Raw genomic sequence first — 17,194 nt, 5'->3', positions numbered from 1 at the left:
TAGAGTGGACCGGTTCTTTCCAAGCCAGTCCATGCCTAATATCACCTCGTGATTCTTAACGCAGACTACAACCAGATCCACATGCATAACTCTATCCTGGATCACTATCGGGATGTCCTTTACTTGCCCTAATGAATGCATCACTTGCCCACCGGCCGGCATAACTCTATCCTGGATCACTATCGGGATGTCCTTTACTCGCCCTAATGAATGCATCACTTACCCACCGGACGCATTCACTATGCAAGGATCATCCTCCGTTCCGATCTGGAACAACCCTTTTCCGATCATATCTGGACTCACAAAACTGTGTGTAGCTCCAGTATCAAACAGTACATGTGTTTCAACACTACCAATAATTAGGGTCCCTATATAAGACCCCCCTTTTCTAATTATCTAATCCATTCTAAGTTCCGTACCATTCAATTATAATGAATGGAAAAAGAATGAATCAAGAGTATTTACCAGTGATCGCTAGGAACGGTCCAGCTTCGGCTGCGTCCTTGGACAGTTCGTACACTCGCGGTGCTGAGGTCTGGCCCCGGTTCTGGCTTGGCTTGCTTGCCTAACCCCCGCCCTTAGCCTCAGCTTGCATCTTGGGATAATCCCAGCGTAGATGTCCCGTCTTCCCACAATAGTAACAGCTCCTGGAATCACCTCTCGTGCCCTGTCCATGGTTCTCCGACCGTCAAGGACAGTCCCGAGCAAAGTGACCCATATTGCCACAGCGGGTACAAGCTCTTTTTTCCTTCCAGCACTCCCCACCGTGGTGCCTTCCATACGAAGGACACTCTGGCTTATCTCCTGAGGCTCTACCTCCATCGGCCGAGTCTCTCTTTCTCTTCTGGTCGCCTCCGGATCCACTAGAAGCCGTGTGACTCCTAGACTTCAGTTTGGCCTCTTCGGCCAGGTTAGTCTCCACCATAGCCATCCGTTCCACCAACTCAGACACTGTATGGAAATGACCAACAGAGCAGTAGGTTCGAAGTTCGACCCTCAATCCACGGACAAACCGACGAATCTGCATTGTCTCATCCTCTAGCTCCTTACCCACATAACGTTTGAGCCGGTTAAACCTCCCCTCATACTCACTCACCGTCATACGTCCCTGAGTCAAGTCCAGGAACTGAGACTCTAGACGATCTCAGGCTTCTGCTGGAAAGTACTTGTGGTTGGTTGAACTCGACCTCAAAGTCAGAGAAACGCTCAATAGACCCATTGGTGTGTTTGTCCAACGTCAACCACCAGTTGTGTGTGTCACCTTCCAAGAAGTGAACCGTAATGTCTTTCATATACTTATCGGGGCAACGAGTTGAGCAGAAGTTCCGAGCCAACCTGCTCCTCCACTCGTCTGCCTCAATGGGATCAACACTACCAGCAAACTGCTTCGTGCCCAACTTAGATATGTGAGCTAACACGCTCTGGTAATCAACGGTCTATCACATCTGCATCGACCGTTGCATGATCCTCGACGGTCCGAGCAGCTATCTGAGCCACTTGTGCAGCAGTCTGAGCTACACGAGCTGCCATCCCAACTGTTCTCTGAGTTGCACGAGCTGTTGTCTGAGCTGGTGCGACCTGACCTACTAAGGAATTCACCAGAGGAGTGAACGTCCCAGTCAAGGCCAATACATGTGTGCCAATTGCCTGGACCGCGGCCAACACATCCTTCATGGATGGTTCGACCAACCCTTCCGAACCAGTGTTCAGTCCAGCCCATTCCCCAACATGGGAAGACTCAGCTCCATCCTCATTTACCAGCTCTTGCTGGTCGCCTACCTCATCAACTCGAACCTCAGTAGGAACGATCGGCACTATAGGCTCTCCGGTCACATTATCAACCAACCCTGTCTGAGCTAGTAGCAACACTTGGGTCGGATTAGTACCATCCACCCTTGTTGGTCCGGAAACGCCTGCTGCCTCCTTTCCAGAGATTTGGTCCTCTTAGTTCCCTTAGGCGAAAACACATAAAGTTAGTTCCAACTGATAAACCTCATAAGATATTTAGAACTAAACAAAACATCAGACCATACAAACAAACCGCGAGACTCAACAGCCGGACGTGTGGTGAACACATAACCTAAACAAATCCTAGAATCAAGCATGCTCTGATACCAACTTGTAAGACCCGATCCCGGCTCTTAAGCCCAATCTGATCTGCGGCCTTAACACTTATCCCATAACTAATTGATTCCGGTTCTAAGTCTTTTAATTCTAAGTTCCATTCAATTCCATTGAGGTTCAAGACAATTCAATCTTAACAAAATAACATAAGGGGCAAATCGATTGTATATATATGTAAATGAGATCCATACATCATCCATAAGTTCATACTAATAAGATTCACACTTAGTCTATCATAAGTTCACAATTTGCACAATAGGCTATCAATACTTCACATCTATCTACAATGACCCATTCACCACACATCTTCCCATGGCCAGAGTCTTCACGGTGCCTTTCCTTTACCACGGTCCATGTCCGATCCTGAAACTACACCAATCGCATTACATACACATAAGGCCGATATCCTAACATCAAGTCTAGAAAAGCATGGTTCGGTTCCTTAGAATCTAGGTTCTGTCCAAAAATCAACATACTCAAATAAATTCGCAAAAACTAATTAAAATTCATGATAATCCTTGATAAATCCCAACTAAGAGATTCCCATAATCAGTTTCCAACAAATCGACCCAGAAATATCAGATCCGATCATGGACAGTCTGGCCAAAGGCCAAGGACTTGGTTATTGAACCGGCCAAGGCCTGGGTTCAATGTTCCATGTCTGATCAATCCAATCCAACACAATAAACATACAGAATAAGCGGATCGAAAGAGATAGAGAGAATGGATGTAGCCGCATAGCAAACCGGCCACAAGCCCGATCAGATCATCGGCCACACCACTGACCTTAGGCGTTCCTTCCCCAGGCGCCATCTCCTTCTCCTTGTCTTTCTCCTTTTCTCTCTGTCTGGTATCCATCTCTTCAGGCCTTGCCTTCCACGATCAAGTCTTCACAGGAACAGCCAAGACTCTAGCCGGTTCTCCCTTTGGATCGCCGGTTCTCTCTCTCTTTCTTTGGGAATGTCTCTAACGATTTTGGCAGAGGTTCCCTAAGGAAATTGTGTGTGCAAATCTGAGTCCAAGGCCCTGTATTTATAGAGAGAGGGAGTCGGAACTGCCATGGGGGAGAAAGGGTGGGAGTTGTAACCGAAAAGGTGTCTCTCTCTCCCTTGCAAATCGGCAATAACCGCCCCAACCGGTCCCCAACTGCCTCCAACTGCTCCTGATCCTGTCGGTTTCAATCATGGTTCCAAAGCCAAGCCCTTAGGCTGATCGTCCATGCCACAGCCCCATCTCCTAACCGAGCCTCCATAACCGCCCATGTAACCGCTAAACGGTCTCGGACCGGAACACTCCGCCAAGCTGAGTTGAGCTGGCCACTAGTTGTCTCCAGCTGAATGAGCTAGTCCATCAGCTCCAGTGAGCTAATCAGTACTGACTGAGCTAGCTCTACACTCCTCTCAGCTGAGTGAGCTTGATCCGAGCCTCACCCAGCTTCCGGATCACTTGTCCAGCTCTCTCAAACTTCTCTTTACTCCATCCTGGTTAAGTCTCAGTATCCTGACGCCCTTAACCTTATCAATGAGCCATGACACGCTTGTCCTTAGGTCTGATGACCTGACTGGTGCGTCTCCTCGCACCATGGCTCGTCCCAACGATCCTATCTAGGATCGGGGATGCTACAATATCCACTATGTTGAAAAAACAAGAGGCAAAACAAAACGCCTATATCAAGTGACACACATAGAGTCGACTGATACCCGTTCGGGTTCGGATCGGATATTTCGAATTTTTGGGTATTTCGGTATAGATGTGTAGAACCTGTTCGGGTATTTTTGTACTTCGGATCAGGTTCGGGTATTTTTAGTTTGGATTCGGTTATTTCAGATTAGGTTCAGATATTTAGATTTTAAAAAAAAATCATTTCTTAAATTTCTTGTATTTAAGAATAAATCTTTCACTTAATTAATTTTTTATTTTTAATAAATTGAATGGTTAATAGATTTGGACATAACATTTTGAAACTAAAAAGACATTAATTTGATTATTGTTTTTAAGTTTTGGACGTAATTTTTTGTTAATTCTTGAAATAAAAAGCTTGACATGCATTTTAAGTGAGTAGCAAATCATTTTCTTCGTAATTGTATGTATATCATACGAACTTAAAATATGTGTAATATCAATATAAATATTTTATATAAAATGAGAGATGTAAACTAGAAATATAAGTTTAATTATACATATGTTCGGTTATCTTCAGATATCTATTTGAGTTCGGATATCCAATCTCCCCTAATTCAATACCCGTTCGGGTATTTTGCTACTTCGGTTTGGATCTCGGTTCGGGTTCGGGTGCGGCTTCGGATATTGAGTAAAGTGTCCACCCCTAGAGTCAACTTTTCCACTGCTAAATAACACTATCTTTAAAAACAAAAAGCTTTGAACTTTATTCTCTCTTAAACGGTTACTAACAACGTCTTAAGGACTGAGACTCTTTAAGATATATCACAGAGCAAGTAAAGAGAAGACTTTCTGCATCACTGACAAGAACTTGAGAGTTCAAAAACAAACAATGTTGAGTTAATAAACTGAAACAAGCAAATTCTCTCTAAGCAGTAATTTCACTAATCTCTCCAACCTCTAAATCTCTCAGTTTTACATCTCAACCACTAACTACTGCTATATGTACATTTGCCCATGTTTTGACTCTCACTGCATGACTCAAAAGTCTCAGTCTTTGTGTACCCAAAACAGCAAAACCCATCAGTGATGGCTTCACTCCTAAAGCAGCCTATTACAGATCTATGAAAGGGAAAACAAACAGAAAAAAGAAGAAGTAAAAGCCACATCTCTCTCATGTTTTGACAGCAGATGGCAATGCTCGATGTTGTGTTTGTCTTGCTGAGCCTTTCAACACTTGGTTTATCCTACTAAACACTACTTTCAACGGTATACAAGCCACAACCGTTTCCTTTAGCTTTTCTATTGTCTGCTTCTTGCTTCTTTCTGTCAGAGTAGAGAGCCTTCTTGTCTTTACCGATAAGGAAGACGATTTCTTCTTTGACTTCGATGACTTTCCAAAAGCACCATTTGTTTTCCTCTTCTTGCATTTCTTTTCAGACAATGACTTTGCCTTCACAACAGCTTGAGACTTCACCACACCACCGTTGTAGTATCCCTCTTCCAAGGCTTCAACACTTACAGGATGCCCAACAATAGCTTTACCGTTCAGTTTACTCATACGAGAAACCAATGGAACACGTGGTTTGTTACAGCTAGCTCTTACTTCAATCTTCACTTCGAACAGCGCAGGAAGAAGCAGTGGCCTGTTATTATTAGCTTCCTCGCTGTACACACTTCTTCTCGCTTCTTGTTTCTTACTCATCTGCCTTGAGTTCCTCTTTCCTTTTAGCTGCCACTTACAGGCGCTCTTCTCAATCCCGTTCGAGTTCCAAATGACAAGTTGTGTATCTGGTGGATTTGCACAAGCTGATCCATTTCTTGCCTCTTTCTTAACAAACACATCATGACTACACCGCCTTGTCAAGGCGGAAACAAGAGCTGCCCTTGATGAGGAAATGGTGCAAGCTGCTGGAAAACCTAAAGTGACAATGTTCACAAACCACCCAAAAAAAAAAAGATATTAAACCTATGGATACTAAGAAGGTGGAGAAACACACAATAATAGCAGAAAACATTGCAGAAGCAAGTTAAATATTAGGAAACATCTAAGCTACTAGTTTTTGCAGACAACGGTCTAATGATGTGGCAAAACCCACTTGAAGAGAATAGTAAGCTTTTAATTCTTTACTTCACAGCAGTGAAAGCATGTAGATTCTTGGAGCTAGAGCTGTACAAACATAAACATAGCACTTAAACAAGGTTTAAAACCATTGATACCTGCAGAGTGTTTTGCTTCTCCTTCAGTTAATGGAACATCATATAACTGCACAGAAGGGTCGTCTTCCGCTGAAACTGATACGCTGGAAGTTTCACTGTCTTTTGCCTTGTTGTTATGTGAGTCTCCAACAACATGCTCAGGAGCATTCTCGCATGAGACCCCAGTGCTATCTGAGTTATTGTTGATTACAACAGATACACTCTTCATGGATTCAACAGGCTCCAATCCAGATGTGACAAGCTGGTCAGAGGTACCAGGGACACAGACCATAGCTGTACACTCTAACACCTTTGTCAGTTGCCGGCTTCGGTTTTTCCTTTTAGAGCACTCACTAGCGTTAGTGACTTGGGACCTTTTTCTTTTCAGTGACAACGGTGAGCATGCCTTGTACCCATTGGAAGCAATATAGCTATTACTGAGGTTTACACTACAGATAGAACCCATTTCTTGCCTATGCAAGACAGTAGCACCCACATGTTCTTTTCCAATGTCCTCAAGCCCTCTCATTCGCTTGGTTCCTTCAGTCCCATCATCTTCTGAGTCATTCGGTGTTCTTCTTCTCTTTGGCTCCACCTTCACCAAAGTTCCAACATTTTGGGAAGACATACTAGATTGTAATAGCTCTGGCGCTGAGTCAAGTTCATCTTCAGCTTCTCCTCTATCTTCAGATTCTGTAACCTCATCATCTTCCTCCTCACTACACAAATTATTGTCTGGATGGTCTTCTTTTGCAAGATGAGCATTCTCAATCTCTAAGGCACTTATAATGGCATTCTCTCGGCGAGTACATTTGACAGTCTTCTTACTACTAGCCCTCGCTGCAGCGGCAGAAGCCTTTGCTTTCTCAATGTGAGCATCATACTCTCCACAACGAAACGCCTTCACGCTCTTGGACTTTTCAAGTACATACCAATCACTGGAGATTCATAAGAAACAAAACAAAAAAAAAGACACACTTTTAGCCAGCAATCAAGATCAAGAGAGACTGAGATAATGGACAAGAGAGACTCACATGCCAACATCATCACGACCTAGAAGCTTTATAGGAGTGCCGAGTTTTGGAGAAAGCAGAGAGCTTTCAGGAACTTCCTCATGAAGCAGAGTCTGTCCTGGCCACCAAGAACCGTTACGGAGACGAACCCAGACCAATCTTCCTACTGAAGCATTAATAGCCTTCAGGTTTTGGTCATCATTACCCTCCATTACACAACAAGACACAATAAAAATCAAAACTTTATAATTTCTAAAATCTCAGTGAAGTAACTCTCTTTCACTAGACAAAAGTATGCTCCTTTCTTGAATCCTGCAACCAACAAAGACCAGTGGAAAACATTAAAGACAGCACAACATGCACCCACAAGCACACAACTTGAAGAACAATGGCTAAGCTGAGAGAGAAAGAGATCTGGGAAGAGAAGCTGTACAGAAGAACCAGAGATCCAGATACTCATTTGGGCTACTCAGCTGCGTTTCCTTTCAATGTGGAGTAAGTTTCTTTCTGCGTTCAGACCATTTTTTTTGTTTTGGGTTTTGCTCCGGCGGTTTGAAGAGGACAGAAGGTTCAGAGAGAGGAGAGAGAAAGAGCTTCTTTTGGATGGAGGGAGAGAGAAGAGGAGGTCAAAAAAGCACATCCAAGGTGAGAGACTCTTAACTACAGAAATGAACGACACCGTTTTAGGAAACTTTGTTCTCCCATTTTTAGGTTATCTATCTCTAATTACGTCACCCCTGTGGCCCACGAGTCAAACAAACCGTGAGTTACATGTTCAGACATCTCAAAGGTGTCAACTATGGTAATAATGACGGTGACCGAACAAAATCACTTCCAAAGTTTCATACTTTTTTTGGTTTAACATCAAACATCTCTCCAAATTTTCATAACAATCAAAAACTACACAAACTGTATGAGGTTTGTTGGAGATTGGATGGTGGCTCTTAACTGTACCAATCCAAGAACAAGACAGAGAAAGTAAGGACGAAGAAAAACAGCAAGAGAAAGGTTCTGCTGCTGCTGTTACGTTGGATTGCTTGGGAAAGCTCTTTATTTCCAAGCTCCACGTTCTTTGTTGCCTCAACAGCCTGCATATTTAGTGTCAATCTGAGTGAGAATCAGACCACAAGGTATATACACACACACAAGTCATAAGATGTCTGAAGTCGGTTCAGTCATAGAAATGGGGTTTAAGCATCTTAACATAGCTGAAAACAGTAAGTGTTCCCTTTCTACCACTAAATTAAAGAGCAAAGTTTGCTGTGTCTATTCTACTCTGGCTGAATGCCACAAGGAGAAGAATTGAATATAAAAATAGCAGTCAGGATCCAAATTTATGGTAGCAAAGAGAGGCGTTGACATGAGGGCTTGAGAGGAGTTAATAAAAATCCAACCTGGTCATACAAAACTTCTATCTGTTTGGCTTGTTGCAGAACATGAGTTGCCATCAAGTGGTTCAATGCAGACATCTCCACCATCTTAGTCTCCGTCTGCCTAGCACCATCTAAAAGATTACTTAGCTCTACCTGCAAGAATGACAAATATTCAAGATTTAACACAAGTACAAAACTCATGAAAGCTTTTGAAGACCAGATAGAGTTGTTGGCTTGTTACTTGAAGGGCTTGTGTTTCATCGTCTAGAAGCTGTTGTTGTTGTAATCTACGTGGCTGGGCCTGAATTTCATCGGGTTCTATAGGCTCCGGATTTGCTAGAGTTGCATTAACTGGACTAGCTTCCTTCGTGATCCTCTTGGGTTTTCTTCTAGGCATAGCTCTGTTAATAATATCTTGGAAACGAGTAGCTCTAAGCTGGTCAAACTGTGCGGTGACTGAATGAAGCTTCTCGCTCAGAATCAAAACCTGCAACCATAATTATATCATTACATCTAGAAACTCTGAATGAAAAGAAAAGAAAAACCAAAATTGGATTACTACATTGGTCCATATTATCATACCACTCCATGTTTGTGTGCTACAGTATCAGCATTGAAGTTATCAGCTGCGAGGCCAAGCCATCCTTTGGAGTTTGCTTCTTCATTTCTAATGCTGTTTTTGAGAACATCGATCTGTTCTTTGCATGCTTTAATAAAAGCAGTAATCTGCAAGAAAGGGTTTGATGATATTACATAACACATAGTTACCAATCAAACAGCAAAGCATACATCCAAATTCCTCGAAATAACAATCTAGTAACTCCCTCATTATCTTCTAAGGCAATGGACATTCATCATCTTGAGTTTTATTAATGTGAGATGGCACTTTTCTTAAAATTACATAGTTCCATACGTAAAATCCCAAAATTAAATATTATGGTCAAGCGTAGCTCATATGACTTACTTTTGTTCAATGCTATCTACAAGAAAGATGTTGATGATACAACAGAACACATAGTTATCAATCAAACAAGATAATAGAAGAATGTAAGATTCAAATTCCTAGATGTCACAATATAGTAGCTCCCTCAACATTAGCCTCTGAAGCAACGAACATTCATCATCCATATGTTACACAACAAATTTCATGGAAAATCATATATTATATGGTCTAATAAGGCCAAGCTGAGATGACTACTTACTTCTTGTTCAATGCTATCCTTTTCATGTTCAGTAGTGCGGTGCATATCAACGTAATCCTTACGATGCTTCATCATAAACTGATCCAACTCCTTGATGCTTTCCAGCTATCACACAAAACATCATCATTCAATGAAATGCAAACTAAACTAGTAATGCTTGAGTCAATTAAAAGTTACCGTTTTGAGAGCAGCCCTGGTGAAAGGAGACCTCTCCTTCGGCTTATGTATGATGAAAGACGCCATCGTCGATGCCACTTTAGCCTTCCCCACACAATACAAAACAGATTCAGATGATTTTAAATCTAGATTCGATCGAAGGAGACGAGATTGGAGATGAAATTAAGGGGATTTTTGTACCTCGGTGTAGCCATCAGAGATTGCGGCTTTACGAACAGAGTCCTTGAAGTCCTCTGTTCTGTCTCTGAATCTCGACATCTTTGCACAGACAATTCAGATCGAAGAGTGTTGATATAGATCAGCCGATAGATTTGCAACCACGCTTTCTTTGGATCGTGAGGTGGGTTTTTGCTCCGGCGAAGAAACGCAAGCTGGATCGAAGAAGAGCGAGAGGGTCCTCTCAGGGGAGAAGAAGCGAGGAGAGAGACAAAGGTCTTTCCTTTTTTCCAGTTTTGTAACAAATAAACGACACCGTTTCGGGATCTTTAAAATAGCACAGAAACTAACTATCAAACGATCGGGGATCGTAAATTTTTTCCGTTGGCAACGGAGCTGTCAAATTTGGACATCATGACGACTGAGTTCGATCATACCCCTTACAAAAATCTTTCTTGACCAGCGAATCTTTACCACATAAGCTTTATCATTGGAGAGCTATGTATCTGTGAATCCATGGGAGAGCAATTGATCCATGGGGAGGAAGAGGAGATGGAAACTGAAGCTCTTGAATCTATACTTGCTTGCTGATGACTTCAAAGGTGTTTTATTGTTTTTGTCTTTTTAAGCTTTTTAGTTTTCCTTGTCCACTCATTGTTGAGCTGATGAGAGCATTGAGTTCTTATTTACTACTGTATTATGACAGAGATTCATTCTAGTGAAAGTGGGCTTTAACACTTCAAACCGATGCTTTCAGACAACAGTTACTCCTCAGGTATTAGTTCTCACCCTTCATCTCTTTTTCTTCACTTCCTTCATTACTTGTTTAGATACTACACTTATATCAGCCATGCGTAGGAACTTTATTTTACTACCATAGAACAACTGATATTTGTAAAGAATAATAAGAACATAAATTAAAATTTCAATACCGAAATATAAAAATAAAGAAGAATTGCAGAGTCGAGATAGTTAATCTATTTCCTTAAATCTTTAAACGTCCAGTAGTGTGACGGTTTCATGGCGCTCAGATTCCCAGGATACAACTGCAGCATTGTTTCTATTTACCATCACCGAAAAAACAGAATCTATCGACCATATTTCTGTGATGTACTCTCAGACTCAAAATAAAAAAAAAATACTAGCATAACTATTCTGAGTGGGAGAAATGTTTCTTGATTGTATGAATGTGTGTATTTTCTATAATGCTAGCAAGCCCTTTTATGGAAAAATCATGAGAAGCACAAGTTTCATTTTTCAACACAAAAAATGAAACCTCCATGGTGCACTAATGGAGTCTGTAATTCTTGTCAATTATTATGTGAATTTATTCCACATTTTGACCAAAAAATTAAAGAGTAAAATTATTTTTTGTTTGACCAATTCAAACTAAATAATATACTTTAAAATGAATTTCTTTTTTATATTTTATCAATATAAAAGATCAATATATATTTGATTTAAGTTAATGAACATGAAGTCCAACTAACAACTCAAAACCCAAATCCAAGATCAAATATCTAATGTATGTATTTGCTACTTTATACAAGATTCTTAAATCACACACATTAGACCTCCATTTCTCATTCAAATAAAACTTCATTTTTGACATATGAATACCTTATTCATAATATTCAAAAAATAGTTCCAACAATCCCCCACATGAATAGAAATGACTCTAGACACTAGACGACTCGACAGACTTGACTTCCTAGACAAGACTCGACCTTAGGACTTTTGAGAGTACAAACGAAAAATCCACTGCATGATGAGTTGGTAGCAATTTTTCAGCCTTGAACCAGTCATTGTTAATAGCTATCGGATTTACTCGGCCAGGAGGTGGCCATGATGTCTTGAACCTCCCGGGCTTTGGTGTAAACCTAGACAATAGCTACAACACAGCTTCATTCTCTCACAGAACTAGGTTCTCTATTGTGTTCATTTTGGCCGTGAACAGTCTTGGTAATCATGAGTGAACTTGGAGAATATAGCCTTTCCTTCATTCTCCTAGAAACGGCCCCATTTCACACTCACAAGGTGATTTGCCATTAGCTTTGTTTAGAGGAGTATCATGTACTACTCCATTCATATCTCAAAGCTATGGACACAAATCATTAAAAGCAAATGCTTATCCTATAATCCTTACATGTAGCACTGTTTAATCATCATAGGAACTGAGTATAGACCGAAGTCTTACATTGCTTTGGACAGACTTAGTTTGACTTAGTTGTCTCCTTGAACCTATTTCTTGGGATCTCCACTCAGTTAGGTAGAGTTACCGCCAAACCTCATCTTAATTCACAGGCTACCCATTCCTTTTGATGATATACAATATGATCTCATAACACACCTTTAATAAAAGGATCCTAGGTTGTCATCATAGTGGACATAATCTCTTGAGATTAGTCGAGATCAATTGTCTAATGATTTTTGTCATCTGTTTTTCAAGATACAATTAATCATTATACACAAAACTCAGTGTATAACACTTGTTTTCTAAAAAAAATATTGTGATAACTATCACTAAGTTCATTTGGCCTATTGCCAATGACTTTATATGGTAAGCAAAGTTTCCTCCACATTTCTTGAGATAACTCAAAAACATGCATAATTACATTTAACATCTCTTAAGAGTTTAGAAAGTTAATCTACAACTCTTTTAGAATTAAATGAATAAAAAGTAATTTCGAAAATTATTACAATTTTCTTGAAAATTGTGTTTCATTCTTAGAAATTCACATTTTACATACAACTATTTTCATAGTTCTCTCAAGTTAATTAATAAATCCAACTTGTATGTTTTGGATCTTTTCCAAACACTTTTTTTTAGCAAATATACATATCATTACAAGATATTATTTTTGCCATCAAAACCACACAATTTTATATGATTATTCTCAACCATATTGACTTTAGAAACTACAAAACACATGTCAGTTTCAGTCATATTTGTTTTAGAATTTTCATTTTTTTTCATGGTCAATCCTTTTACAAATTGCATTTAAGCATTGACGAAATATAAATGTTTTGATCAGTATCAACAAACATTTTATTTTCTATGGCAAATGATTTATATGTGGCAGACCTCTCCCAAACTAAATTTGGGGCGTCGACTCACTAAATCCATTTCCATATATATACCTTTCGATCTCTTAAAGATCGAGATTTTTAATCACTTTGGTTTAGCTATATTGAAATATGAGTTTGTTCACTAGAAACCAAACCCAGGTTAATATACTACTCATCAATACCAAACATATGACTAATGATTTTTAAACAATAACTCCACAATAACTAATCCAGGAAAACGTTTTATTCAACATATTGTTTTACCAATTAAGTACCAATAGTTATAAATATATTTTTGACCAAAAGCAATAAACCCCTTTCCTTTGCAATTTGTAACGGTTTGATATAAAATCAACATCAGTTTTCGTTTCTTTTTTGTTTAAAAAAAACATATTGAAACTGATCAAAACTGATAAATTTTGCAATTTAATATAATCAATAATCAAACACCATAACCTGCTATTTACTTTCCCGTTCGATTGCTAGAACCCACGATCAGCACCTGTTGACTATTTTCATAAAACTTAAGCCAATGTTAGTATCATTAGCGCTGAAACAAGATCGATCACTACTATTGACTGAACACGATTAATACTAATAACCGATTGTCTCAACTGGCAGAAAAATTATTTTAAAATAATCTAGCAGATCGGACTCGAGCATCTTTTAACCTGTTCTTAAAAAACAAAAACTTTTAACAAATATCAGTATTGTTAGTGCAAAAGCATAAACAATATTTAAAGATTTAAGAGTGTAGGAACTTAATTTTACTACTATAGGACAACTGATATTTGTAAAGAATAATAAGAACATAAATTAAAATTTCAATACCGAAATATAAAAATAAAGAAGAATTGCAGAGTCGAGATAGTTAATATCTTTCCTTAAATCTTTAAACGCCCAGTAGTGTGACGGTTTCATGGCGCTCAGATTCCCAGGATACAAATGCAACATTGTTTCTGTTTACCATCACCGAAAAACAGAATCTATCGACCATATTTCTGTAATGTACTGTCAGACTCAAAAAAAAAAAATACTAGCATAACTATTCTGAGTGGGAAAAATGTTTCTTGATTGTATGAATGTGTGTATTTTCTATAATGCTAGCAAGCCCTTTTATAGAAAAATCATGAGAAGCACAAGTTTCATTTTTCAACACAAAAAATGAAACCTCCATGGTGCACTAATGGAGTCTTTAATTCTTGTCAATTATTATGTGAATTTATTCCACATTTTGACCAAAAAATTAAAGAGTAAAATTATTTTTTGTTTGACCAATTCAAACTAAATAATATACTTTAAAATGGATTTTTTTTTTATATTTTATCAATATAAAAGATCAACATATATTTGATTTAAGTTAATGAACATGAAGTCCAACTAACAACTCAAAACTCAAATCCAAGATCAAATATCTAATGTATGTATTTGCTACTTTATACAAGATTCTTAAATCACACACATTAGACCTTCATTTCTCATTCAAATAAAACTTCATTTTTGACAGATGAATACCTTATTCATAATGTTCAAAAAATAGTTCCAACACCTTGTATGTGGACAAGCTTGTTGTTATTAGTGCAGCAAATGTTTCTACGTCGGTTCTTAGCTTTTTTAATTAAAAATTAAGAGATGATCTCTTATATTCCGCTAAGAACTCCACCCTAAGAACCTTTCATTAATCATGCTCTAAGAGCACGATTAACGCATGAGCTTGGGGGGGGGGGTGTTTAATAATTTTCAGATTAAAGAAAAGGAAATAATGTAATAAGCGAACAGACGCTGCTTAATTAAGCGGCACAAGCAACGCTTCTAATGAGACACGTGTCATTAGACGCGTCCTTCTCTCCCTCGACGACTCGGTTTCCTCATTATCTCCCTCGACGACTCCGCTTGATTCTTTCTCTCCCTCGGCGACTCCGCATTTGTCGATTGGATCGTCGACGACTCTGCGTCATTCTCCGTTAAAGTCGACGAATCCGCTTCTCTCTTTCTCTTCCTCGGCGGCTCCGCCTTCCTCGATTCTCTCCCTCGACGACTCCGCCTCGTTGTGGTGAAACCCGACGACTTTGCTTCTCTCTTTCTCTCCCTTGATGACTCCCCGTTTCTCTTGTGATCTTCCCCCGACGATGAAGAGTCCGCCTCTGTCTCGTGATCTTCCCCCGACGATGAAGACTCCGCCTCTGTCTCCTCATCTTCCCCCGACGACGAAGAGTCCGCCTCGGTCTCCTGATCTTCCTCAGACGATGAAGACTGCTCCTCTGTCCTCTCCTTCGGTGGATCTCATAGACGCTGAAAATTTGTACCTCTCTCTCTTGGTGGCTGTCTTCGACGAAATCAAAGCGAAAGGTAAACGTTTGTATTATTCCTTTTATGTCTGAATCCGGCTTTGTTATTTGATTTGTTTGTTGTGTCGGTTACTTGTGATTAATTTTAATTTGTCCTTGTCTGTGTTTCTTAAGATGGAAACAGGCATGAAGGTTCGTTGAAGAAGATGACTACAACTGCAAAAAGGTAAACATATGTCTCTGTCTCTTGTGTTTGTTTTCGAAATGGACTGAATGTTTGTTCTTGTCTGTATTGATTAGATGATGTTAGGACTGTGGTCTCAAATGAATTGATTGTCAAATTATTTGTTCGTCGTTTATGATATAGAGTGAACGTTTTTAGGACTGTGGTCTCAAATAAATTGATTGTCGTTCTTGTATGTATTGATTAGATGATGTTAGGTTAGTGCGTATGTGTTTGCTTTTTTGTTTCTCATTTGTGATTTGCTTCTGTTTGTTTCTCTGTTGAGCTGTTCTCTGTTGAGCTGCATGGATCAAGGTAAATGAGGAAGGATCGTCAATACAGGTAAACGTTCTGCTTCTTTTAATAGAATTGATTGTCTCTTTGATGTTATGGTTAAGTTAGGGAGTTATAATGTTTTGCTCTGTTGGTTAGAAACCCGTGTAATAAATATAATTGATTGTCTCTTTGATGTGTTGAAATGAATAAAGGATTGGTTATGGTTGAGGAAGAGAGTTAAATGAATTGCTTTGTGTTTGATAATTAATTGAATTGTCGAAAATTAATGACTTTATGTCTTTGATAATTGTTGTGAAATGGTAATTAATATAAGTGTGGGAACCGAAATTCACACCATCGATTATAATAAATAATAATGGAGGAAAACTGAGTGAACCCGTTTTTCCTTGAAGGTCCGAATTCTCTGCGTAATCACTTTAGAACGATAAAAAGATAGATAATCGCTCAGAAGCGTTTTATTGAATAGTATGAATACAAGATTTTCTCCGAGAGGAGTAGAGATATGCTAACTATAGGAACAACACGATAAGAGGCAGCCAAGACGTCCTAAGCCTTGCCGTGCTAGTCTAACCACCTAAGCCCTAATTTCTCTAAGCTAGCAGGAGTTCTCTAAGTCTAAATTCTCGGATCCCCCTTTTCTTCTGCTCTTGCTCTCCTTATATAGTCGCTCTAGGTCGGTGGCCCATCCTTTGCCTTCGGGCCCAAGTCTATCTCTTTCGGGCATATTCCATTTTTCGTCGATCTTGATAGTTATCCTCGAATCTGTACATTTATCGTATTTCTGCGAGTTAGGACAAACCGTCATAACCTTTATGGGCTTGAATCCCTTCTGAGAGCGTAGATGGGCCTCTAGACCAGTCTGGATCCTTGCGGACCGTTCTTAGGCCTTTTGGTGTTTATACGATTTCTCGGTTTTGGTCATAAAACGTCGAGAATAACTTTAATCAAAATGAAACGAGAAGTATATGGTCCCGAAGGTCGGATATCACAGCTATACGGAAGACACGGGAGTCGAAGTAAGTCGGACAGGCCGGGATCAGGTCGAGCTCGCCGGGCGAGCCGACTTGCGTGACGGCCGAACTCGCCGGCGAACACAACCACGCGACGGTTCAGCTCGCCGGCGAGCTGATCGGCGCGATGGTTGAGCTCGCCGGCAAACACAACCACACGACGGTTCAGCTCGCCGGCGAGCTGACCGGCGAGCTGACCGGCGTGATGGTTGAGCTCGCTGGCGAGCTGACCCGCGTGACGGTTCAGCTCTCCGGCGAGTGGCTTTTGTGCGGGATTCGCTCATTCGTTCACTTCCGATCTTTCTTTCAGTGAATGTTTTTGCGAGAAATCCGTGAATAAGAAATAATCGTAGCCGTTGATTTCGAATAACCGTTTTTGACCCCAACAGTTAGCCCCCCAGCCCGTAAGACTCGGAGACGATTTTGCGGGCGAGTGATATGAA

At 40.0% G+C, this 17,194-nt stretch overlaps 2 protein-coding genes and 1 long non-coding RNA gene across 3 annotated transcripts; 1 reads left to right on the top strand and 2 right to left on the bottom strand.

Moving 5' to 3' along the window:
- Positions 1-4,581: 4,581 nt before the first annotated feature.
- LOC106420648 (uncharacterized protein At1g51745) lies at positions 4,582-7,625 on the bottom strand. The gene is made up of 4 exons (XM_013861502.3): positions 7,390-7,625; positions 6,978-7,268; positions 5,965-6,881; positions 4,582-5,664 (listed from the first exon to the last, which is right to left on the bottom strand). The coding sequence occupies exons 2-4, from the start codon at positions 7,166-7,168 to the stop codon at positions 4,919-4,921; spliced, it is 1,854 nt and encodes a 617-aa protein (XP_013716956.2). The 5' UTR covers positions 7,169-7,268; positions 7,390-7,625; the 3' UTR covers positions 4,582-4,918.
- Positions 7,626-7,784: 159 nt separating this feature from the next.
- LOC106420752 (syntaxin-81) lies at positions 7,785-10,574 on the bottom strand. The gene is made up of 7 exons (XM_013861594.3): positions 9,889-10,574; positions 9,709-9,792; positions 9,532-9,636; positions 8,912-9,055; positions 8,571-8,816; positions 8,351-8,482; positions 7,785-8,044 (listed from the first exon to the last, which is right to left on the bottom strand). The coding sequence occupies exons 1-7, from the start codon at positions 9,964-9,966 to the stop codon at positions 7,901-7,903; spliced, it is 933 nt and encodes a 310-aa protein (XP_013717048.1). The 5' UTR covers positions 9,967-10,574; the 3' UTR covers positions 7,785-7,900.
- Positions 10,260-15,459, top strand: LOC106420711. Its single transcript, XR_007324861.1, has 3 exons — positions 10,260-10,466; positions 10,571-15,282; positions 15,396-15,459. It is a non-coding gene; the product is annotated as an uncharacterized LOC106420711 (long non-coding RNA).
- Positions 15,460-17,194: the final 1,735 nt, after the last annotated feature.

The sequence above is a fragment of the Brassica napus genome, chromosome C6 (genome assembly GCF_020379485.1).
Source record: "Brassica napus cultivar Da-Ae chromosome C6, Da-Ae, whole genome shotgun sequence".
In the NCBI taxonomy this organism is placed as follows: domain Eukaryota; kingdom Viridiplantae; phylum Streptophyta; class Magnoliopsida; order Brassicales; family Brassicaceae; genus Brassica; species Brassica napus.
This window is presented reverse-complemented; position numbering and strand designations above follow the sequence as displayed.